Here is a 25337-nt window from a genome sequence, read left to right on the forward strand (position 1 = left end):
GGAGTTGATAGTGATAAGAATTTGATTTAGCCATCAAAACTAGCAATCAATGCATTGATGCAGCTAAAATTCTGGGGAAATGTGCTTCTAGGACCTGGCATTGTTTGGATGTTTGTACATTCTGATTGGCTGAAGTTTCCAAGATGCTCTCACAGACAGACTTGAAGAAATTCATTATTGTTAGTGCATGTTATAGAAGAGTATAATAGCAAGTGAATTGGAGTTTGTGGAAACTAAACTAAGCATAACTGTCAGTATTGCTTATCCCTAATCCTTGGTAATTTAGAAGAGTAGTGTATGAAATCCCAGGGCTATAGACTAGATTGGGATATCAAAACAAAACAAAACAAAAAAACACAAACAAATCCTGGAAGAAGACAGCAGCAAATTGCATCTGCATTCTTGCCAAGAAAACTATGTGGACATCTCCACGTAGTCATGAGAAGCCAGGCTCTACTTGAGAGAGTTTTTACTTTAATAAAGTGTTTCTCAATCTCAGCAACTCAATACCCAGAAGCTGGCTGGGGAATTCTGGGAGTTTAAGTCCACACATCATAAAATTACTGAGGTTGAGAAACACTGCCTTAATACATAATATACTGTACCTCATCTGCTGTTGCTGCCTTTTTCAACCCTATTTTTTCATACATAGGGGTTTGTCACAGAGCTTTCCCTGAGGCAATGCAGAAAGTATGAAAAGGTTTGTCATTGGGTGAAACGTTGCTATGTCTGGGATGCAGATGATATTTACTGACAGGGGCTCCACATTTCCACAACCTAACATTACATACAACTAATTAAATCTGAACCTTTGTGTTATTAATGCAGTAGTTTCACGTTGCAGTGGTTTCACACTGAGTATTATTGAAATTCACTTTAAGACTTACAATTTCTTTGGAGTTTTGCATCCTGTTTGGCTCTTGTCCTCCTTGAGCTAAAACATTTTTTTTCTTCCATGTATAAATTCTTTTGCCTCAAAGACTCAGTGTTGTGTATCTTGGGGGAGAAACAAAAAAGTTTTTGTGATTATGAGCACCCTTTGATAACTTTTGCTTTCCCTACCTCTGCAGATAAATCTCCTCATTTCTTGAGGCTGGGGGATGTGGAGGTCAATGCAGGTCAGAATGCAACATTTCAGTGCATTGCTACAGGGAGGGATGCAGTGAAGAACAAGTTATGGCTGCAGGTAAGGCTCATTCTGGCCCATGTTGGGCATACTTCTGATAAAAACAGAGTCCAGTTCCTCAATAATTATATATGACAGAAGAGTACGTTTGGCAGGAAAAACATTGTTATTTATTATCTAACTATATTTATTTCAATTTTGTTAGCACCAGCTTGTCACGAGTAGTGTTTAAATGGCACTTCCACAGTCTGGCTTGTACACATGGAATATTGTTCCCTTCGGTGGGACAGGTGGGAGGGATGGGGAAGACAGGAGAAAACTTCTCTGCCCCCTAACTTCCTTTATCTGTGGGATTCATTCTTTTAAGTTGCAAGCTGGTAAACTCTGTGTAGAAAATACTGAGTTAATGCACTATTGGTAGGCTGGCCTTAATAAAATCAAGCTGATAATGTATTATCACAGGGCCAGCTCCAAATATTTTGCTCCCTGAGGAGCAGATCAAGGTGCACCTTCCCCTGTTCTGCAAGGCAGTGAAGTTGGCTGTTCAGTTACATGTTCAGAACTGGCAGTGGGATAGCATCCTCTGGTACACCTGAAAGCAGCAGCCTACTTTTGGGAAAAATGGGCAAGGTATTTGGCAGGCACATGTCTGTGCACTGAGGCCCCTCAGCTGCCATTTATGATTATGATTATGATTATTTATTATTACTATTTATTTATTTTTTATTGTTACTATTAATAGGGTCATATCCCATCTTTACACTTCAAGGTGAAATTGTGAGATGAGCTTTCATGCCTAAGGGAAAGCTGGAACTCATGGTCTCCCAGTTTTTGTTCCAGCACGTTAACCACTACATAAATGAGGGCAGGTCAGCCGTGCATATTTATAACGTGATAACTTAACCATACTGGGTAGGCTACTGTATTGCACTAAGACATAATGTAGTTTGTTGAGCAGTATGGTTTAGCAGGATGTATAAATTTACTTATTTTGGCTTAATATTATGTGCATACTAAGCATTATGGCTTGTTTAACAAATCTTGCTTTAACTTGTCTTGGTTTAAAAATGGTAAGTTAATTGGAAACAATTCCACCCAAATCTTAAATATCACAGAGCAGTGTAAGCAATTCATATAAGCAGCTCAAGTACTGAATAGTCAGTGTCCCTGAACATTATACACTTCTGTGAAAACAAAGCTGCATTCATTGGAATTACAGCATTCTATTTTCAGCACTGTTCATAGGTACTCCAATGCATGTGATATCTTCACTGAATTCATCCTTTCATAAAGAACTCAGCCTTGAGCTTTAGTTTAAACATATGCTGTACATGCAGTTTAGATTTTTAAATATTAGAACAAGTGTGGGAATTAAACCAATGGGAGAAAACACAGCCTAAGAGAAAGAACTAATTGGCTATTTTAGGCTGAGAGCAAAATCAGCAGATATTATTTAAATGGCCTTTATACAGTTTGATACAGTTATATCAGTTTATACAGTTTTGGACAACCTTGTGTGGCGCAGAGTGGTAGGCAGCAGTATTGCAACCGAAAACTCTCCCCACGACCCGAGTTCAATCCCAGTGGAAGCTGGATTCTCGGGTAGCCAGCTCAAGTCCACTCAGCCTTCCACCCTTCCGGGGTCAGTAAAAGGAGTCCCCAGCTTGCTGGGGAAGGTGACGACTGGGGAAGGCAATGGCAAACCACCCCGCTACAGTCTTCCAAGAAAACGTCGCAAAAGCGGCGTCCCCCCAAACAGTCAGACATGACTTGGTGTTTGCACAGGGGACCTTTCTCCTTTTTTTAAAATACAGTTTACTGGTGAATGTATCAAGAAAGTGAATCCTAACTGAATGTTGAGCATCTTCATAGATGATGAGGACTTGCCAGAACTGCCACTTGTACTCAGTGAAAATCTCTTTTAAATCATTAGTACTAAGCAATTACTGCTTTTGGGTGGACCAGTACTTCCTTTTCCAAGGCAAAGGATAAGGTGACTTTTTCTTGTGCATCTGCATCCATGTCTCTTAACTATTTTACTGTCTGGAAACATTCTGCATACCAGTTTAGTGAGACTGTTATGTACAGAAATGAATATTTTTCAAGCATAAGGAACTTTGAAAAAATAGTTACAACTCTATCTGATACTGGTTTATGTGGATTGGGTAAACCATTCACCATTGCTCAGGAGGATTTAAATTATTTTGAATTTTACATTTGTAACATACTTGGCATGAACCTCTGCATTGATCCAAAAGAAGATGTTCCTGAATTTAAGATGAGCACCCCAAAGAAAAAGTAATTAATTAACAAAACACATAGGAAAATCTTGTCCCATGCCTAGCTTCACCTACGCCAGCTTAAAGAAGTCTGAATTCTGTATGCGTATGCGTACCTAATAGGGTTATGCAAAACATACTATTATCCTTCCAGGAACAGAACATTCTGGAGATCACCAAAACATTCCATTATTTGCCTGAACCATTTTATACCAGCCATTTTTGAGGGTGGTCAAACACTTTCTGGAGATAAATTTTCCACAAAAAGAAGCAGTTTTAAGATGGAACACTAGGCATCACTTCCTATTCTGGAAGATTTACTTTGAAGAATGGTTGAATCAGTGCAGTCCAAGTGAAGCATATGTTTTACAAATACCTACTCTCTGTGTTGAGGGGGGGATATGTGTATATGTGTCTACATGTGTGTGTTCACGCATACATGTATACTTGCCAGTTGCCACATTCAGAAAAAGGGCAGGGCTAAGACAATGTATATCAGGAAAGCCCTAGTAATTAGCAGTATTTCAAAATAAAATGCATGTTCTAAATCAAAGGATCCCTAAATTAAAGTAATAAATAGTGTTTCAAATTCTCTTCTGTATTTGAGAACTCTTCCTTGCCTTCAGAAGTAGGTCTTCCAACCAATTTTCATGGCTGGTACTACTATATCTTACTGGCCACTCTCTCCTTCTGTGCTTTAGACCCAACTCCAGAGTGTTGAGCAGTAACATCCCCAATTAGATACAGCAGATGTAGGGCATCACTGTTGCTTACTGTCTCCTGCTACAGTTTGTGTCCAGTGCTGTCAGCTATCCTGGACTAATTTACCAGCTGGGGATTTTTCTGGGGCAAACCAGGCCAACTGACAGGACTGTGAAAGTCACCAGAACAAGCCAGGTCCACAAGAGTACCGGCAAAGTAACAGGCGTGAACATTGGTCCATCATATTCAATCTGAAATCCAGGCAGCAGGGATTAATGATACTAGCTAGAGTTGAAACTGAAGGTTTGCCTGAATTTATCCGATATTATTTGCTGGAAACCAATTTTTTCTTTAAGTCAGAGCCTACAAGGCTTCAACCCAACCAATCTGGGAAGAACGTATACTAAAGTGTTTCTTCTGTTGAGCCCTTCACTTCTCTGGAATGATCTTCCTTGGAGGGAAAGAAGGTCTTCCCTCTTTCTGTTTATAGGAAAGAAAGCAAGAGGTCCCTCTGTCCTCTTCAGCAAGGAATTTTCTTTGTGAGTTTTATAGTGATTTTAAATTATGTTCTTGGTAGCTCAGAAGGCAGAAAGGCAGGATTGAAATTGAAATAAATAACGTAACTGAGGAGATTTGTTCCTCATCTGAGCACTTCTCTCTTAATACAAAACATTTCTAGACCTCTCTGGAATTGGGTAGTGCTTCTTTTTTTTCAGCCTCTGAAGTTTGTATGGGCCCCTCAGTTTTATGGGGACTGTCTCAGAAAGCTAGTTTGGTGTAGTGGTTAAGGCATCAGGCTAGAAACTAGGAGACTGTGAGTTCTAGTCCCACCTTAGGCACAAAGCCAGCTGGGTGACCTTGGCCCAGTCACACTCTCTCAGCCCTAGGAAGGAGGCAATGGCAAACCACTTCCAAAAACCTTGCCAGGACAACTGCAGGGGCTTGTCCAGGCAGTCTCTGAGAATTGGACACAATTGAACAGAGTAAAACAAACGAACAAACAAACCAAAACCAGAAACAGCATCTTCTAAAGAATGGAGATTCCTTGGCTTTAGACCTAAATTGTCTGAAGCTGGCTGCCTCTCCTGGATGGTTGTGGAATCTAGTTTGACATGTGATGAAGCCTCTTCTGACTGAAGCATAATAATAAGGCATAACACTATTATATCATACCACAGATGAATAAGTACTTCAACTGTAGCCGAAGAAATGTTATATCTAACATGCAATCAATTGTCAGTCCTGTAAAAAAAGTGTAATATTGCAAAAGAAATACTCATGAAAATTCTTTACTGGTAGCATAAAGTCATAAGCAGGTGAAAAGTAGATGTTTTTGGTTAGAAAATAAAATCTTCCTGTTTCATTTGGAAATATCTGATAGAGAATAAGTTTACAGTGACAACAGGATTAGAGAGAATTATATTGCCTTCCAACTAGATTTCGGCAGTTCAAACAATAGGATATAATAGTTCACAAGCTCACCTGTGATCTGATATTGCAACTTGTGATAATTATCTTCTGACATGACCATGGAAACTCCTGGGATTGAATGGAATGATGAAATTTCGAACCTACTATCTGTGTTAAGTCCTCTGACGCATTTGGTTCTTTTTCCCAAAGAGCAAGGCTCTACTTACCACCCATACTTAAGTAAAGCAGAGCTGTACTTGTTGATCTTTCATTTCAAATTTCTCATCAGCCCCACTTTCCATGGATGCTAAATTGTGTGTCTTGTATTTGTTCAAATCTATTGTTAGACAGCAATTTTATTTTATTTTTTTAAATATTTTTATTGGGTAAATTTTTCAACAATACAAATTTTGAATTAAACAAAAGTAATAGGTGAAAAAGAAATATAGAAAAAATTAGAAAAGAGGAAGGAAGGAAGGAGGGAGGGAGGGAGGGAGGGAGGGAGGGAGGGAGGGAGGGAGGGAGGGAAAAAATGTGTCATGATCACCGTTGCGATGCTTGGGACATCGCAACGGCTCGCATGACAATGCAGGGAAATGGGTCCCGGGCAGATTAAGGGAAAAGGCAACTAGGTAACAAAAGAGAGCAACAGGTGCTGGCAACAAAGTATCAACTCTAGCCGGAGGCACGGAAGAGAAAGATACAATGTTGCAAAGAAAGCAGTTGACAAGACCAGACCACGAGGCGCGCCCGAGCTGTCAAAGAGATTACGAACCTGATCGCCCGGCAATGAACCATCACCGGCCAGGGAAGCAATCAAGGAAATGCCCGGAGCACAGGAGGGGCTCCACGACCCCTCACCTACCGAAGACGGAACTGACGGGGCTCGGGGGCGCACCCAGAGTAAGAAGGAGTGGAGCGCTGACCGGCGCGGGCTATTTAAATCCCGTTCCGGCGCACTCCACTCACTCTCAGCTTTCTTAAAGGGCACACATACTATTACTCAAATAAAACCAGAATCTAAGCCTACACTAGCATCTGTGTTTTTACTGGGTAGCAGGCAGAGCCTGACATAAAGAGTCACCAAACCAAAGTCGCCAAGCTCCACCGGACGAAAATTTTCCGCAGGAGAGTTCAACTGATGAAAACGGAACCGGGGATAGCAATGGAGCCAGCACTTCGCACCAGAGGCGTGAAGGATGGCCTGCAAGAGGCAGAGGCGACCCGACAGCTGCTGGAGGTGGCACACCCGAAATGGGACATGGACACCCTCCCTGCCCACACCGCACCCCAGTTCCAGACCTGGAGCTCCAACCCAGACAGGAGAGCCCCAACGGAAGACGAAATCAGGGACCAACAACTCCTCACATGGGCCGGTGGAGCAGGACCCTTGTCGGGAACAGCCTACTCCACCTGGAGGCTCCGCTACCCCCAAATGCCCGAGCAGGAAGGCACAAGACTACAGACCGAACAGCATCCGGCAGCACCAACATCGGACGACCAGGGCACACCAGACAGGGTCACGGCCCTGGAAACCAGGGTACGAGACCTGGAACACCTGCTCCAGTCCCCGATATCGGCAGACCAGGGCACGCCAGACAAGGTCACGGCCCTGGAAGCCAAGGTACGAGACCTGGAACACATGCTCCAGTCCCTGGCAACGATCGTAGGAGAGCGCTCCAAGACTGAGGTGGCACAGGGGGCAAGAGGGGATTGGGGCACCCTACCCACCCCACCAACAATCCCGAGTGGAAGGGGCCAAGCACGAGACTCTGTCGCAGGGCTTTGTGGCCCCAGGCCAGTGGGAGCCATCCCTCACCACCCACAGGTAAGGGTCCCGCAAATTGGGGGGTTCGCCAAAGACTTCCCCGTACAATTTGACAGGGACCCCACGAAACTGTCCTTCTTTCTCACGAATGCGAGGGACTACATGGCCCAATAAGGCCATTATTTCAGCATGGAAGCAGCCAAAATCTCAGCAGTGGCCACCAAGCTCCAAGGCAGGGCTGCGGACTGGTACGTGCAGATGTCCGAGTCCGGAGCCCCAGCCTTGGCCGATTTCCACGACTTCCTAGCCGAGCTGAAGCATTACTTTGAGGACCCCCTGGCGAAAGAAAGGGCCAAGTGCACACTTCAAACGCTTCACCAGGGAAGAAAAACAGTGGCTGACTATTTTCTCGAGTTCAAGGTCCTCGCAGGCAAAATCACAGAATGTTCTGAGGCCACCCTGATCGACATGTTCAAGCGTGGCCTCAACCGGGAGGTACTACAATGGGCACTCTACAGGGACGACCCAGCCTCCCTTCACGGGTGGATCTGCCTAGCTGGAAAAGCGGAGCACGCTCAGTGCACGTTCCTGCTCGCAACCGCAGATGACAAAGTCCCTCCCAGCACAAGAGGACCAGTCCGACAGTCGGGCCCAACCTGGCACGCAGACCAACAACGGAGGCTTGCCCGTGGGCAATGTACCAGGTGTGGGAAGATGGGCCACCGAGCGGCGGACTGTTTCAAGAACAGGACAACGGATCGCCCGCCTAGACCAACACCAAAGACGCTGCACAAGCCATCCAACCCCCCCAGACGTCTGACAGGAGCGCTAGCAACCCCGGACGAGGACGCGGACGCCTACCTCGCAGGGGACGCGATCGACGCCCAAGAACAGCCGGCGGAAAACGCCCCCCACCTGCTCTAAGCAGCGCCGCTGGGCAGGTGGTGAAGAAAGGGCGCAACAACCCCAGGGTGAGTGACGATTGCTCCATCCTGGCAGGGACAATTGAACTCTCATACAGCCCTAGAGCCATCGCAGTCGAGGCTCTGGTGGACTCTGGATGCTCCAGAAATCTGATCCACCCAGACACTGTCGCCGCATTAAAACTGCCCTGCTCCCCCCTCCCTAAACCGCTGGCATTCCAACAACTCAACGGCTCTACAGCGGGGGGGGGGGGGTGTACCAGCCACCCAGAGGACCGGAAAGATCACCCTGACAATGGGCCCCCCCAAGGAATCCATAGACTTTGTGGTAACCCAGGTGGGGAAACCCATAGTAGTGCTGGGGATCCCCTGGCTAGCACGCCACAACCCACACATAGATTGGAGGACATGCTCCATCAAGTTCAAAGACAGGGGCTACCAGGCACCGACACCGGACAAACCATCTGCTCTGATGGTGGGGAGGGCAGAGGTCGTCGACCAAACCCATGACCCCCCCCCCGAAGGACTGCCGGAACAATACGTGGACTTTGCAGATGTCTTCGGAGAAGAGGAGGCGGACCAATTACCCCCCCACAGCAAGTCGGACTGCACAATTGAACTGCTCCCAGACATCCCATTACCCAAGCCCAAGATCTACCCCATGACCAAGAGAGAATTAGCGGCGTTGCGGGAATTCTTGGACAAAAACCTCTCCAGGGGCTTCATAGAACCAGCGAACTCGCCGGTTGGAGCACCCGTCCTATTTTGTGAAAAGAAGGACGGCACCCTGAGACTATGCACTGATTACCGCAGATTAAATTCCGCTTCCCTATCCAACAAATACCCCCTACCCCTCGTAAAGGACATGCTGGCACACTTGTCAAAGGGAAGGGTGTTTTCCAAACTTGACCTCCACGAGGCGTATTACAGAATCCGCATCAGGGAGGGGGACGAGTGGAAAACGGTGTTCGACTGCCCCTTGGGCTCCTTCCAATACAAGGTACTGCCATTCGGTCTTGCGGGGGCCCCGGGGGTCTTCATGCAACTCATCAACAAGGTACTGCATGAACATCTATTCAAGGGCGTACTGGTTTACCTGGATGATGTCCTCATCTACACGAGGACGCAGAGGGAACATGAGAGGTTAGTGAGGCAAGTTCTCACCAAGCTCCAGAAAGCCAAACTCTACGCTAAGCTGTCCAAGTGCGAATTCCACAAGTCGCGCTTGGACTACTTAGGGTACAGAATCTCTGACAAAGGCATAGAGATGGACCCCGCAAAGGTTTAGGCAGTTTTGAGCTGGGAACACCCACACACCAGGCACCAGCTTCAAAGCTTCCTTGGGTTCGCGAACTTCTATAGGTCCTTCGCGAGGGGGTTCGTGGAAATTGCCCTGCCCTTAACTGATTTGCTCAAGACCAAAGGCGTCAGGGAGACGCGCAAGGTCAAAAACCCAGGGGCTGTACTTAATTGGACTCCTGCCTGTCAAACCGCGTTTGACAGGCTAAAAGCGCTGTTCACAGCGGAGCCAATTCTAGCTCACCCAGACCCCAAACGGCCTTTTGTGGTGCAGGTGGACGCCTCTGACTTCTCAATAGGCACCATCCTGCTGCAAAAGGATGCCGCTGGAATCCTGAAGCCATGTGCCTATCTCTCGAGGAAATTCTCAGAGGCAGAGAGGCGCTGGCACGTGTGGGAAAAGGAAGCATTTGCGGTTAAAGCAGCACTGGAGGCTTGGCGTCACCTTTTGGAAGGGACGACTTGCCCGTTTGAGGTCTGGACAGACCACCGCAACCTCGAGGCGCTCCATACACCCCGGCGCCTCAGCCCCAAACAGATACGCTGGGCTCAGTTCTTCAGCCGGTTCAACTTCCAGCTGAAGTTCATACCAGGAAAAAAGAATTTCCTAGTAGACGCACTCTCCCGACTGCCCCAGGATGTGGAGCCTATCTCTGACATCGTAGGGACGGTGCTCTCCGATTCCCAACTGGGTATGGCAGCTGTCACCCGGGGACGCGCTTGGGGACAACCTACCCCCCCTCGCAAACAACTACTGCGCAACCCGCCCCTAGACGCAGGCAACCTCAAATGCCAGGTGGGTTACAGGCAGATTTTACAACGGTGTTAAAATCTGACCCCTGGCTCCTCGCCAACCCCAACAAGGTCACTATGGCACAGGACCTCGCATGGGTGGAGGGAAGGTTATATGTACCTGACTCACAACGGCAGGCGATCCTCAACAGATCGCATGACAGCAAACAGGCTGGTCACTTCGGGTTTTTGAAAACCCTACACCTAACTCGGAGACAGTTTTGGTGGCCCTCGCTAAGGAAGGATGTCAAGACATATGTGGCGTCCTGCCCAGTGTGCGCTATGGCCAAGCAACCGGCTGGCAAACCCCAGGGGTTGCTGCAACCCGTGGCTGAACCCTCCCGCCCTTGGGATAAAATCTCAATGGACTTCATAGTAGACTTACTGCCCAGCCAAAAGAAAACGGTCATTTGGGTTGTAAAAGACTACTTTTCAAAACAAGCCCATTTCATCCCCTGCACCTTGATCCCGTTAGCCCAACAGCTGGCGAAACTGTTCCTAGTCCACGTGTACCGCCTACATGGCTGCCCCTCCTGCTTGGTGACTGATAGGGGCACACAATTTACCTTGAGGTTTTGGCGGGCTTTTTTTAAACTGATAGGTACCCAGCAAGCCCTGTCAACGTCCTGGCATCCCCAGATGGATGGATCCACAGAGATCCTTAATGCCACACTGGAGCTATTCCTCCGCTCCTACATAAACTACCACCAGGACGACTGGGTGGACCTCCTCCCATTTGCAGAGGTCGCATACAACAACGCGATACACCAAAGCACAGGAAAAAACCCCTTTGGGGTGGTGTTGGGTCAGGAGCTCGTCCCCATCCCCGAACTACCTCAGCCTCCGTCCCCAGCAGTGGCCGCCTGTGATTGGGGTGAGAAACTCGCAGATTCCTGGCCAGTCATCAAGGATGCACTTAAAGAGGCACAAACTGTGTACAAATTGCAAGCGGACAAACACCGGCACCAGCAACCAACGTTTCAGGTGGGGGACATGGTCTATCTATCCACCAGATTCATAAAAACGCCACAACCATCAAAGAAGCTGGCCCCCAAGTTTATTGGACCATTCCAGGTGACACAAATCGTGAACCCAGTCACGGTGCGCTTGGACCTGCCCCATAATTTAAAGAGACTGCACCCGGTATTTCACTGCAGCTTACTCAAGCCGGCAAGTGATCCCTCCCGGTGGCACCCACGCACGCCCCCCGCCCCCAGTGATGATAGATGGGCAACAACATTTCGAAGTGAAGGAGGTACTTGACTCCCGCAAGCGGCGGGGCTCCCTCCAATACCTAGTAAAGTGGAAACACTTTCCACACCCTGAGTGGGTCGCTGCCCACGACGTCCAGGCCCCCTGATCCGCACCTTCCATACCGCCTATCCCTCCAAACCTGCGGCTTAACCTTCTCAAAGGGGGTGTAATGATTGCCTATTCCAATAAAAGGAGTCTCATCAGTAGTTACTAGAGAAAACTAATTTATTGAATGAATAGTATGCAAAGTACGAAGAAAGCTGAGAATGAGCAAAAGCACGCCAAATACAAACTTAAAAAGCCTTGCTCCCGTTGCGAACCCTCCCCTCAGGCTAGCATAGCAACCACCCCCCCAGATGCTAGCAACCGTTAGAATCGGCCTGAGAAAGTAACCTTGAACAGCAGAGATAACCCAAACATACATTCCAGAAGATCACAAGTCAGCACAAAGGAAATTTACCAGCGTGGCCAGGCAGGCACGCAACTGCAGATATGACATGTGAAACGTTACGAGGAACCATAAACACCGGAACGGGAACATGACAGGGGGGCAGTATGCCATGGTCACCGTTGCGATGCTTGGGACATCGCAACGGCTCGCATGACAATGCAGGGAAATGGGTCCCAGGCGGATTAAGGGAAAAGGCAACTAGGTAACAAAAGAGAGCAACAGGTGCTGGCAAAAAGTATCAACTCTAGCCAGAGGCACGGAAGAGAAAGATACAATGTTGCAAAGAAAGCAATTGACAAGACCAGACCACAAGGCGCGCCCGAGCTGTCAAAGAGATTACGAACCTGATCGCCCGGCAATGAACCATCACCAGCCAGGGAAGCAATCAAGGAAATGCCCGGAGCACAGGAGGGGCTCCACGACCCCTCACCTACTGAAGATGGAACCGACGGGGCTCGGGGGCACACCCAGAGTAAGAAGGGGTGGAGCGCTGACCGGCGCGGGCTATTTAAATCCCGTTCCGGCGCACTCCACTCACTCTCAGCTTTCTTAAAGGGCACGCATACTATTACTCAAATAAAACCAGAACCTAAGCCTACACTAGCGTCTGCGTTTTTACTGGATAGCAGGCAGAGCCTGACAAAATGATTCTAAAGAAGCGGCTTCCGATCTTCTTGACAGCAGTTATAGATACATTTATATTTTACCCTCTCTCTCTAAGGCTACATCATAGTCTCCTTCTTTCCACAAACTACCCTTTCTAATCTTCCAACCCATAAATTACAACTTCATTTTTCTCTTTTTTCAGCAAAAAGTCCATAAGGGCTTTCCAGTCACTAATAAGTTAGATAGCAATATTAGAATTGGGTATTTGTTGCTTGAGAATTGGCATGTTCATTTTATTCAAAAATTTAATCTTTCTAATGGATTAAAATCCTTAAGTGAGAGAAGTACAAAAGTTGTGCAGCAGTTGCTGAGAACACACTTCTAAGGACAGAGTTGACAAGTAATGTCTTAATTATGAGAGAGGAGAGGAGAGAAGAGAAGAGAAAGGATTTTATCCACATGCCTGTTCCTGCTTAACTGTAAAGTGAGACAGTTGTTTCTGTTGGGATTGGTTTGGGGAATACGACAGTGGTAGGTTTTCCTGATACTTTTTATGATTCATAATACTACCAACTCTGATATACAGTACTACCAGCTCATCTTGCCAGAATGGAGCTTGCGTGCCCTGAATTCCAACTGTTGATGTCCTACCTAGGATATTTTTCTGAGAAGATGGTGCTAAGAAACACTCTTTGGTCCCTTGCCCTTTTCGCTTGTTCCACCCTGTTTCCCAAAGCTTTTAAGCACGAAACTGCTGGAAGAAGGCAACCATATATTTGTTACTCCAAAGAATAATTGCCTAGGATTACAGTATAGCTTTCTTGCTGGAGAATATTGCCTTATTTCAAGTCATTCAACATCCTTCATTGAAAAAAGTACATAATTTTCAGATTTGGTTGTGCAGCTGTAAGTAGATCAGTCTCACTATTTCAGCCTTTTTGGCGTTGTTTTGTATAGCAAATGTTGATTCATTTGACCATTTCTCAGTTTGAGTTTCAAATATGTGTGAATTCTATGAATGAACTGCTTTCTTCCATGTGTTCTTCTAGGGCAGTGAATATTGGGTCACGGGTACAGCTTCTCCAGGCAAACTGAGATTCTGACAGTGATCCAGCTCTTTGTGGGGGATCACAAATTTGAGTGACAAGTTACAAATCTCACCTTGCTTTGGCAAGTGGACAGACACACCACTGAACTTTCTCTTTCTCAAATGTAGTTAGCTCTCAAAGGCTAGAGGAAAGTAACAGACTAGCAAGATGTCTGGTGGCACTAGCATGCTCTTCTGCAACATCAACTTTTGCAGTCTTTTTGCCCTGAATCCTCCATCCTGCTATAAACTTCTGACCTCACCCTATGTTGCTGCTGCTAGCCCTGGGCAGTCTTGCTCTTAACATGTCCTTCTGGGCTGTATCCTACTTGACTTCTTTGCTTGCTGCTCTGCTCAGCCCAGGTCTGCCTGGTTATCTACTTGTTCTGCATGAATTTCATCTTCTCCCAGTGGTCAGTGCCTATCCTGAAGCGCCTTCCAGGAAAGCAGTGAGATTGAGGCATGAAGGAGTTCCTTACCAATGGGAAGAATGATTTGTTTACATCCTGTGGAACTACTAATTAAGAAAGGGTCAGGGGGATGTCCTTAACATAAACTTCCTTGTCAAAGGAAGTCAGCTGAGGTAAGACCACATCCTCATTGTTCTCTAAGAAGGTAGGCGGTCGTGATAAGCATTTCTTCCCCCTTTTGAACTGTGGACAAGGCCCTGGGGCACTTTTCTACCTGCTTCTAACATGTGGTCCCGTAGACAGCAATGTTTTCCTGGGTTCTGTTTCCATGCTGTCTCTGCTGGGGTGCAAGCACAGCCTGTACATCAGGCTGGATAGGGCCTGAAGTGAGAAGGCATTTGGGGATCAGCTGGAAAAGATTGCAAGCTCTTGGCGCTGCACTAGAGTCCCTGGGCCAGGTTGGCTTCTGGGCTCTCTCCCAAAGGGAACTGAGTAGACTTCAACAAGATTCCTTGTGTCCATTGGCTGGTATCACCCAACATGTGTAACCAGGTCAATTCAAGATCTAGCAGCTCAATGTGCATGTCAGGGGAAAATATTGTGGCTTCACATGCATGAAATGAATGAATCCAGCCTGTTTATCTATCCATTCAGTTAGTTTATACTTCAGTATATTGTGCAACTCCAGAAAATGGGTTTCGAGTAATACATTTAAGTGTTGTATAAACATAGCCTTTATGGCCATTCAAAAGCTGCCTTGCCGAAGACAAGTTCTTGCTCTAGTGATCCCACAACCACTGCAGGATACTTCTGAGGGGTGGGCATGACTCTTCCCCAGCCTTGTGGTCCTTCAGATCCTTTTAATGGAGAAGCTGAGCATAAGCCAGATAAGAATCGTAAATAAGCCAGAGAGAATTGGGTGTGAAGGAAATGGTTTCCATGGTCAGGAGGTGGAGTGGGAAGGAGGCATTTCTGTAACCACAAAAGCTTTCTTTTATTGACAGAGAAGCCAGATGGGGCCCAAGGCTTTCTGCTTCTCCCACACTCTTTATAGGCTGCCAGCGATTCCCTTTCAATTCTGTTCTTCTTGAATTCAATCCCCCACCTGGGTGCACACAATCTTAATCAAGAAGGCAATGCACATATGGACCTGCTTCTTGGGGGAAAAAAAGCAGGCAAGAACTCCATGGTGTACTCTCAGAGCCATGGGAGACCTCAGTCCTGCTCTGCCTGGATAGGTGGGCAGCAAAATGGAGTTCTAATGGCAGACTTTCCACATGCAAAATAAAGGGAATAAAGAATGGGATAAAGAACACATTCAGTGTTAAGCTAGTACCTGTCACACTATTACAAAGCAGGAGTTTTATTCATGGGGGAGTCATACAAATTCATTGATCATGGGAGTGGGTGTCACAGCTGTCCTGAGTTTGAGTACTTCTGCTTTAGAGCAAGACTAGCCAATCCATGATCTGCCAGATATTGTTGGAATACAACTTGGCACCTGATTATTGGGCAAGCTGGCTGGGATTGATGTAAACTGAACTCTAACAACAACCAGAGGAGCACAGATTCCCCATCCCTGCTATGGTTTTGTGAGTTCTTTTCACTCTCTGTAACACTTTTCTTGAATTCTAAAATGCATTCCAGAATTGGAACATGCATGGATTCTTGTAGTTTTCCTTTCCTTCAGGATTTGCATTTTTATTTTACTTATGCTTATAGATATAGATGTTGCCTAAAGATTATGCAGTGGTAGAACAATGCACTAAAAGAAGGCTGTCAGTGAATAATCCAGAAGTTTGCTTTATCCTGCGGTTTATTCATGTGGACATAGGTGCATGGAGAGTGTAGAGGGAAAGAATATGAATTAATGGATGGAACCAGATGGTTTAGCAAATTTCAAATAGATTGGATCACTTCTGGAACAAAATGAGGTAATTTAAAATCTAAAATCCAATAGAAAGGCCAAAGAATCAGGATTCTTAGTTATGCAGTTTAGCTGAGTTTTTGTTAGTTCAATGTGAGTATCAGAGCCATTTTTCCCCTTTTTATTTCAGAACCAAGCTGTCTCCATTTACTTTCTAGTCTTGGAATAACAATGAATAGCATAAACTGTCCCACAAGGTTTTAGATCTCACTTAGATGCCCAGAATAAGGTAACACCTAGACTGCCCCATCCATAAAGCCTTGTGCTTGGAGCATCTGCTAAACCATATGCCTTGGCTCCCAGTTTAGTAGTTCATAACTGAATCACTAATGAGTCTATCCATCACTGTTGCGTCTTGGCATCCACATGTCATTTGGCTTGGGCAGAGAAGCTTGGCTTTCTTTTGCAGTTCTGTTTGCATTCTGCCATGAAGGCCAAGGTGCTGCCATTGATTTTGGTATGTCCAAAATTAAGACAGTCACCTTCACTTTAAAAACAAAAATTAAAGCCTGACTGGTAATCCTGTGCAGATTGAAATAAAAGCAAAAGATCTATGTAGGCCAATTTGTCTGCAGTGGCTTTAGATGCTGGCTAAATGCCTTCTCAGTTGGCAGGCCAAACCTGGAAGAGGGTGCCATGCTTTCACCCTTGGAGACACTCATCAGCATTAATGCAGCATGATGCTTTTCCTTTCCCAGCCTGAGGAAAATATCATTCCTGGTGGAGTTTCAGATAATTAAAGCCGTTGCCTAGAAGTAGTAATTGGAGGATAGAAAATAGAGTGGAAAATATCAGAACAGCTTGCTGCAAATGCAACTCAGGGCTTGTTAATGTATTTGGCTTTACTGCAGTTAGATGTCATCAATTTTTCTTCTGCACATCATTAGAATTATGGGGGATGCTGCCAACCACAGCATTTGTAGCTTATAAAATAGATATTTCTGGGTAATGACAATAATGCATGCCTCCAGTTTGTTTATGGAATATGGCTGAATAAGGACTGTAGATATGTAATGGTATGAATGTGCTAAGTGACTATGGCCTGATTCACATATAATGCTAAGCATATGATGCTTAGCAATGCATATGAATCAACTACTGTAGGGTCATACGTATGGTTAAAAATGTTTTAGGATTATATGTGAACACAGCAATTTATGTGATTATAGTAAGCAAATAATTATATAATGTCAGATTTTGCATGTCCTAGAAAAAAATTATGGGGCTCCCCTATTCATTTGATGAATCTTTTTATTAAGGAATCTAAGTTTAGGTAGTGTGGAATCAGCTGTGTTTGTTAGATTTTAAAAGGGGATGGCTTGAAAAGAACTATTTTCTTGAGATAGAAACTGAAGAGGATAAACAACCTTTCTCGTACATGTGTACAAAAGACCTGACAGTGAGGGATAGGATGCAAATTGGCCATGTGAGCCTTCTGAAGGATGCAGTTGCTTTTGCAATTCGAGTAGAGATGCTTTACCCACACCAGCATCCCTTTCAAATATTTTGCATGGTCCTAATGTCCTAATAGCATCTTGTTGCAAATCAACATGGCTTCTCTGACAGCCAGATCTCTCAAGTTTGTTAATGGTTTCTACAGACCCAGAAGACTTTGTTTGTTTGTTTGTTTTGTGCTTATCCCAGACTTCCATCAGGGAGTGCTAAAATAGGTGAATATTTTATAGGGAAAATGATTTAATATTTCCTCTTTAGGTATCTAGACCATAGCAAAACTTTCAGAGTGCTTCATAATATTCTCATTCATAAAATAGTAAAATTAGTTGATATTACAGCTAGATCACTTAATTGCTCTACTCTTCTATGTTCTGGTAAGATCCTCGTCTGGAGTCTTGCATCCAGTTTTGGAGCCATAATTTAAAAAGGACAATCATGAATTAGAGCAAGTTCAGAAGAGGGCTACCATGGTGGTGGGGAATCTGGAAATCAAGCCCTGCGAAGAATGGTTAAAGGATCTGGGTATCTTTAGTTTACAAAAAAGGTGACTTAAAAAGTAGTGTTCAACTAAATAAAAGAGTGAGTGAGCTTAATCTCTATTGCCCCAAAAGATGTAACCAAAGCACTTTCCTTTATGTAGGAAAATCTGAAGCAATATACACCCCTGTTAAATAGGGACCTTTAATATAATGTAATTATTATGTCTACCTAAACGATTATGATGTAGTTGGACACTCTGGATTGGTCAGTTTGAATTTCCAATCACTCTCCAGCACCTGACCATACTTTAACAAGTTGTCTGTGAAAAATTTCTTTTCATGTGGCTGCCAAAAAGGTGATGTTGCTAAATCACAGGTTAACTGCTATTTATAGTTTGCTTCATTGAATTACTCTTAGCAATTAAGTTGTTGACTATGAACACTTGGTTAATCCTATGTTTTATATTTATTAGATCGCTTCAAAGTAATTAACAATTTCTGATTTTTTCCTTCTTTGCTTGGTCCTATGATTAAAAAAAACCGAGCGTGAACTAGTTATTTGGCTAGCCTGAGGTTGATTCTGCTTACACTTTGGTGGATCTTGGTTTTCAGGAGATCTTATTCAAAAAGCTTATATTTCTTAATAAATATTTATCATTCTCATGAAATCAGTTTAAAGATATTAATTATATGAATACAGAAGCTCTTGAAATTGTTAACTAACAGTGTCTTACAGTCTGCCCCACAACGTAAACTTGAAATGCAGAATTCCATTTGTCACAACTGCACATCCCATCTTGTGCCTGTGGTCTTCTGCCTATGGTCTTCTGTTGATTCAGAAATCAAACAAAGATGTGGTTGCTTTATATTAGCATTTTTAAACCCAAAGTTGTATCCTTCCTTCTTGGAAAGAATTTGTATGTCCAGTGGAACACTTCCCATTGTAAATGTGATTGGTTTACTTGTTTACATGGTTCTTTTGTATGTAATACATGGCAGATTAGATATATTTCTTTTAAACACAAAGTAACTTATTGCAATTTAATTTAAGTGGATGGAGATTTGGAACCAATTTCTTTTAAATTGGGCTGAAATGTTGTTGACCATCCTGAAAGCAGAGATGGATTTAGTCACATCCAAAACTGAAGGGGAAATGGTCTGAAAATCAGTTTTAGCCCTAGGAGGGCAGTTCTCAAAATAAAACTAATCCTCTTCCCAGGCATGAACCACACAGAATTTTAACAAGACTGATTGAAGTAAAAGGTATAGGGTTATTAGCATTTCATAATCCAAGTATTTCCCATTAGATATGATTTATCTCCTAAGCCATTAGGACAGAACCATTCATAATTTCTTTCTAATGGCTTGACTGTAATTTGACAAGGAGGTGGGTCTTTTGACCAATAATGGATGAGTCTTCGGCTGTCTTATTTACAGAACTGTTTCCTGAATCCTAATCAATCTGAAAAGTGACCCCTGTAGCCAGCAAATTAGTAAGTGCTTCCTCTGAGCTTGAGTAGGAAGTCTCCAACAGACTTTTCTGTGTAAGGCTAGAAAATACGGTTTTCTTGCCATGTGATGAGAGGGACTCCATCTTGCAGAAGTCGAGTTAAAAAGAAAAATATAAATGCAGAGGAAAATCTCTGCCCAACCTGGTTGTTCCCTTCTAGCTTCAATACTTTCCCACCTCCTGTTTGGACTCATAAGTCAGCAGAACATAACTTTGTTTAGATGACTTCTGAATGTCAGCTCTGGACCAAGTCAAAAAAGTAACAGAGCTAAGACAAAGCAGTGGGTGGTGTTCAGAGAGAAACTGTATTTGATTCAACTTAACTTACACTTACATTCAATTCAGCATAGATGTCTTTATTGCTTCCTGTGTTTTTAATTACTTTCCCCTTAAGTCCTATTCAACATTACAATTCAGTGGCAATTTCTGGATGGGTTCTAAGGATCACACCCCTGGCTTTGAGAGGCCACCTACAGCGCCCGGTGCTTCAAGCCACGAAACCTGACCTGCCTTGTTCTGGAAAGAGGAAAGGCAGTAAGACTTGCTCTTTAGATCAAGTCTAGATCAAGTCTATCTTTCATTTTATTTATTTATAAATTTATTCACCGCCCATCTCCACCTCATGCGGGACTCTGGGCAGTTTACAATAAAATGAAGTTAAAATTTAAAACCATTTCATACAACAATACAAAAAAATAAAGATATAATAAGATCTAAGTGGCAAAAGATTTTAATCAGTCTGTGAGTGTAACAGGCCCCTCAAAATCACTTAGGGCACTAGCCATCCCCAGGTATAACTATTCCCCCTCCCATTCCAAGCCTGCTGACAAAACCAGGTCTTTAATCTTTTTCGGAAGTCCAGGAGTGAAGGGGCCTGTCTGACCTCTGGGTGGAGGATGTTCCAAAGGGCAGGATCTACAGCAGATGAGGCATGCTTCCAAAACCCCACTAGATGAAATTATTTTATAGATGGGGTCCATAACATGCCTTCTCTGCATGACCGGGTATGGCGGGTCGATATAATAGGGATGAGACGGTCCCTCAGATATCCTGGTCCCATGCCGTGTAGGGCTTTAAAGGTAATAACCAACACCTAGGATTGGACCCGAAAGCAAACTGGGACCCAGTGCAGCTCAAGCAACAAAGGTGTTACGTGTGCAAATCTTGGAACGCCCAAGATTGTCCACGCGGCTGCATTCTGAACCAGCTGAAGCTTCTGGATACTCCTCAAGGGTAGCCCCATGTAGAGTGCATTACAGTAGTCTATATGGGAGATGACCAGGGCATGAGTGACTGTTCAAAGGGCCTCTCGGTCCAGGAAAGGGCGTAACTGGCGCACAACCCAAGGTTGTGCAAAGGCCCTCCTGGCCATGACTGCCAACTGCTCTTCGAGCAGGAGTCATGAGTCCAAGATGCACTCCCTCCATCCCGCTCCCGCCAGAGATCATCCATAAGTGCGACCAATGCCGTTTCCATCCCATAACCGGGCCTGAAACCTGGCTGAAAGGGGTCTAGATAATCCATTTCCTCCAGGATACTCTGGAGCTGCAGCGCCACCACTTTCTCAACCACTTTCTCCCAAAAGGGGAGGTGGGAGACTGGGCGAAAGTTGTCTAATATGCTAGGGTCCAGCAATAGTTCCTTGAGGAAGAGGCACACTAGTGCCTCTTTGAAGGCTGCCAGGAATACCCCCTCTCTCAAGGAAGTATTTACCATCACTTGGACCCAACCACACATTCCCTCCTGGGCTGCTTTCACCAGCCAAGAGGGGCATGGGTCTAGATGACAAGTGGTGGCGTTTACAGTCCAGAGGATCCTGTCCACTTCCTCGGGCTCAACAGGCTCAAACCATTCCCAGATAACAGGGTAAGAACATCCCCTGGGCATCTCCCCAGACACTGCCTCACGCTCAGAGTCCAACTTGAAACGGATCTGAGCAATTTTATCCTGCAGATGCCCAGAAAACTCCTCAGCTCCTGTAGACGGATCTCTGGATCCCCTTTCCCCAGAAGGGAACGGGTAATCTTAAACAGGGCTCCTGAGTGGCATTCTGTGGATGCAATAAGAGCGGAAAAATACTGACGTTTCACCGCTCTTACTGCCACAAGGAAGGCCTTAATAGCGGCTATAGCTTGTGTTCGGTCAGGTTTGGTCTTTGTCTTCCTCCGGCGGCGCTCTAGGCGTCTCTTAATCCTCTTCAGAACCCTCAGCTCCTCCATAAACCACGGGGAGTATCAGGTTCGATGGGATGAGAGAGGCCGCACAGGCGCGATCTTGTCCAAGGCCTTAGCTGCTTCCCTATTCCAGGCCGCCGCCAGGGCCTTCGCTGGACCGTGCAGCAGATCCTCGGGTATAACTACCAGCTCCCTCTGAAACCCCATTGTTCCATTAGTCACCAGGGGCAGACCAATCGAATAGGTCCTGCCTCCCTGTCGAGGGGAGCGGCATAAGAGAATCTCAGGCTCACCAAGGCGTGATCTGACCATGACAAAGGAGAGAGATGTACTTCTCCCCTCAGATCACACTGCCATTGCTCCGACAAGAAAACTAAGTCCGGGGTGAGGCCATTGTCCTGAGTTGGGTCTTGGATAGTCTGAATCAGGTCCTTGGCCGCCACGGTGGTCATGAACTCCTGAGCTGCCTCCGAGGCCCGCCCCAGGGATGGCAGGTTGAAGTCCCCCAGAACCATAAGCCTGGGGAACTCCACCACCAACCCCGAGATGGCCTCCAGCAGCCCAGGCAGGGAGGCTGCTGTGCAGCAGGGAGGCTGGTACACTAGCAACACCCCCAACTGTTCCCAAGAACCCAACTTGAAAAACAGGGTCTCACACCCAGTCACTTGTGGAGCATGGCCCCTGAAAGCCACAAGGGATTACTGGATGACAACAGCCACCCCTCCTCCCCTGCCCTGAGGTCTCGGCTGGTGCCATACCTGAAACCCAGCCAGACACATCTCCAAAAGAGGAACACCTCCTTCCATGCCCAGCCAGGTTTCAGTAATGCACGCCAGGTCTGCCCCCTCCTCCATGATCAAGTCACCAATGAGGGGGGCCTTGTTGTTAATGGACCTGGCATTGCAGAACAGCAGCCGAAGCCCAGGGCCTCCATGGGTCTGCTGACCAGGGTCTGGGTTTGAGCATGGAGGGCCAGAACACACCACTGGTAATAAACACCGGGGGCATAGGTGGCCCACCCTCCAGCTCCCATCATAACATCCCTGACCCGTCACCACCTCAACCCTCTGTCCTGCCCTACAGTTTCCAGAGTCTCACCTAATTCATCTAATTAATGTGCACAAAGACTTTGGTAGGTAAAGCACTTGGCTTAGGCCTAAACTACCTCCTGCTCTAGTAAATCCCTACTAGATTCCTGCTGTGGTGCAAGATAGTTTTTAAAAAGTCTTGCTTTACATTCCTTAATTTTCCCTCCCTGCTATAAAATTGTTTTGTAAAGCTGTCCCTGGTTTTTCTTTTTCTTTTATTTCCAGGGCCTGGTAGCAATTTATGTCTCCTCCTGTTCTGTCTCATTGTTACCGGGCAGCCATGGCGACATACGATTCAGGGGGCTGCTGCAGATGCAGTTCCCTCCAGACTCAGTTCTGCAAATTAACTGGTGCTTACAGCATGTCCAGCGTTACATCATTCTTCAGCAGACGTCTCTTTCTGTTACATCTCTGGCAGTGAAAGTATCACCCCACTGTTCTTTGGCCAAGCTGCTCTGATCATGGGCCCCCAAATAGTTTTCTTGTCCTTACAAAATAGTCTCATCATAACTAGAGGCTCTTGTCATGCTTCTGGTCTGTTTCACCATTTCACTGTACAAGTCTGTTGAGTCTTTATAGTCTTTATAATTTGGGTGATTCTTACGATTGTAATTGTAGCATAATAAAACTCTTTTTCAAAGAAATATAAAGTCCAATAGGATAGATGAGCTGGTCACCATACACAAAGGTCATTATGACTGATTGAGAAACTAACGTTAATTCAGTTTGACTTGGTTCAGTCATACTGGAAAATCATTAATTAATGATTAATTAATCATTAACAAATTAATCATTTGTTCACTGAGTAAATGACCCTGCATGGATCTTAGTCTTTCCCTCACCTTTCTTTTGTCTATCCCCACCCCAAAAGGTGAGCTACTGAGTAGCTACTGAGACCAGAATTTCAGATTTTGTAGGGACTTTAGTTGAAAATGAGAAGAAGTATTTTCTTTCTTTAAAATGATGAACATGGAGGAAAAATCAGCAAGCTTTGCTATTTTATGCTGGAAAAAGTTGTATCTTATGGAGGTTGTTTTTAGATAAATTTGCACAACTTTTCTATACCGCCGTTTGTTTCCACCTTACTACCTTTTGATAATTTATGTTAAAACTATGTTGAAATGTCTTCCAGTTTCCCAAAACTTTTCTTATTTTCTTTTTGTTTCAAATCCCTCCATCACATTGCAGCTTCCTTGGCTACCTATACTTTCTGAACACCTCAATGCCTTCCCTAAAAATTCAACTGAGGTGTGAGAACCAAGGCAATTACATATCAAAGGAGAGAGGACTGGGTGATGAAAGCAGATAGTCAGGACACCTTCATAATTATAAATTTAATAAATAAATTGAATTGAATAAATGTATAAATTTAAATTTATAAGTTTATAAATAAACGCATGGATTTAATTAAATAAATAAATAAAGATCATGTATCTAATCAGCGATTCTTGTCTTTGGAAAATCTCCCTTGCGTGCCCATTCAGATTGAATGGTAACGGTCACATACTTGGAGAAAACAATTCACTGCAATTCTGTAGAGCTTTTCCACTACTCCTTCTACCTTTGTTTCTTCCCCTCTTACTGCTCTTTACCCACTGCATGGTTATGGACTCTCACTCTTTTTCTTTCTCAAGGACCCAAAGAATACCACTGACTAAAATTTGCTTTTAGTTAGGGCCTGGAACAGATGTGTTTTTTGACTTCCCTGTTGAAGAGAAAACTCTTGGAACTTAAGCAAGTTCATTCATTAATAACTCTCATTGTGCTCACGAGGGCTTTTCCTGAACCTCTATGTTTATGACTGATGGCTTAAATATTTTGGCCCTTTGAGGCTATGTAATTGAAAAACTATGCATCTAATATTTTCCTTTCATTATGACAAAGAATGAAATAGATTGGTCTGTTTTAAAAGATATCTTGATTGGTTTAAGAACACCCATGTGGTAAAGTGACAAAATTGTTTTGTTTTTTGGTTTCATTTGCAGCTACTGTATGATGTACATCCATTCTGTTAGACTAAGCAATAGGAAAATATAAGTGGTTGAAAAAGGATGCAGTGCTGCATAGCAACTGTTTAAATAGTATTGATTACAGTGGAATTTAACCGAACAGGTGACTGCACCCAAGATGCTTAGAAAAAGGAGTTTCTGAAGGTATTATACCAGAAATTGAGAAATGGGAAAATAAATAAGCAGCATAGCAAATACAAATACAAAAATAAAAAAGCAAGGTATCCTTAGTAATAATTATCAGCACAAGTGCAAGTGAGTTTGTGTTCTTGTTGAACAATGTGTATATACTTAAAACTGCATTTCCCCACAGAGGTGCAGACTTTCTTTGTTGGTATAATATTAATAGCATAAAAATAAAACTTGAAAAATACATATAAAAATGCATTAAAACAATTAGACAAAGTAATATAAATAAACAGAAACCAATACAGTACATAAATAGAAGACAGCAGTTACAATCAAAAGCTCTTCTAAATAACTCAGTTCTGAGAAATAACGAAATTAATTTTCTTTCTCATATTATTGGATAGATGAAGAAAATATTTTCAAAGAACATGAATAATTGGTTTTATTCACCTATATTTG

General features: G+C 44.5%; 1 protein-coding gene across 4 annotated transcripts in view; it reads left to right on the forward strand.

Annotated features, from left to right (window-relative positions):
• The window catches only part of PTPRK (protein tyrosine phosphatase receptor type K), a 419912-nt gene that overhangs the window by 203071 nt on the left and 191504 nt on the right, over positions 1–25337 (forward strand). For all 4 annotated transcript variants that reach the window (XM_063310171.1, XM_063310189.1, XM_063310180.1 and 1 more), the window contains exon 5: positions 1071–1186. In XM_063310171.1, coding sequence (XP_063166241.1) covers positions 1071–1186 — 116 coding nt within the window. The remainder of the gene's footprint in view (positions 1–1070; positions 1187–25337) is intronic.

Source organism: Candoia aspera, chromosome 1 (genome assembly GCF_035149785.1).
Source record: "Candoia aspera isolate rCanAsp1 chromosome 1, rCanAsp1.hap2, whole genome shotgun sequence".
Taxonomy (NCBI): Eukaryota; Metazoa; Chordata; class Lepidosauria; order Squamata; family Boidae; genus Candoia; species Candoia aspera.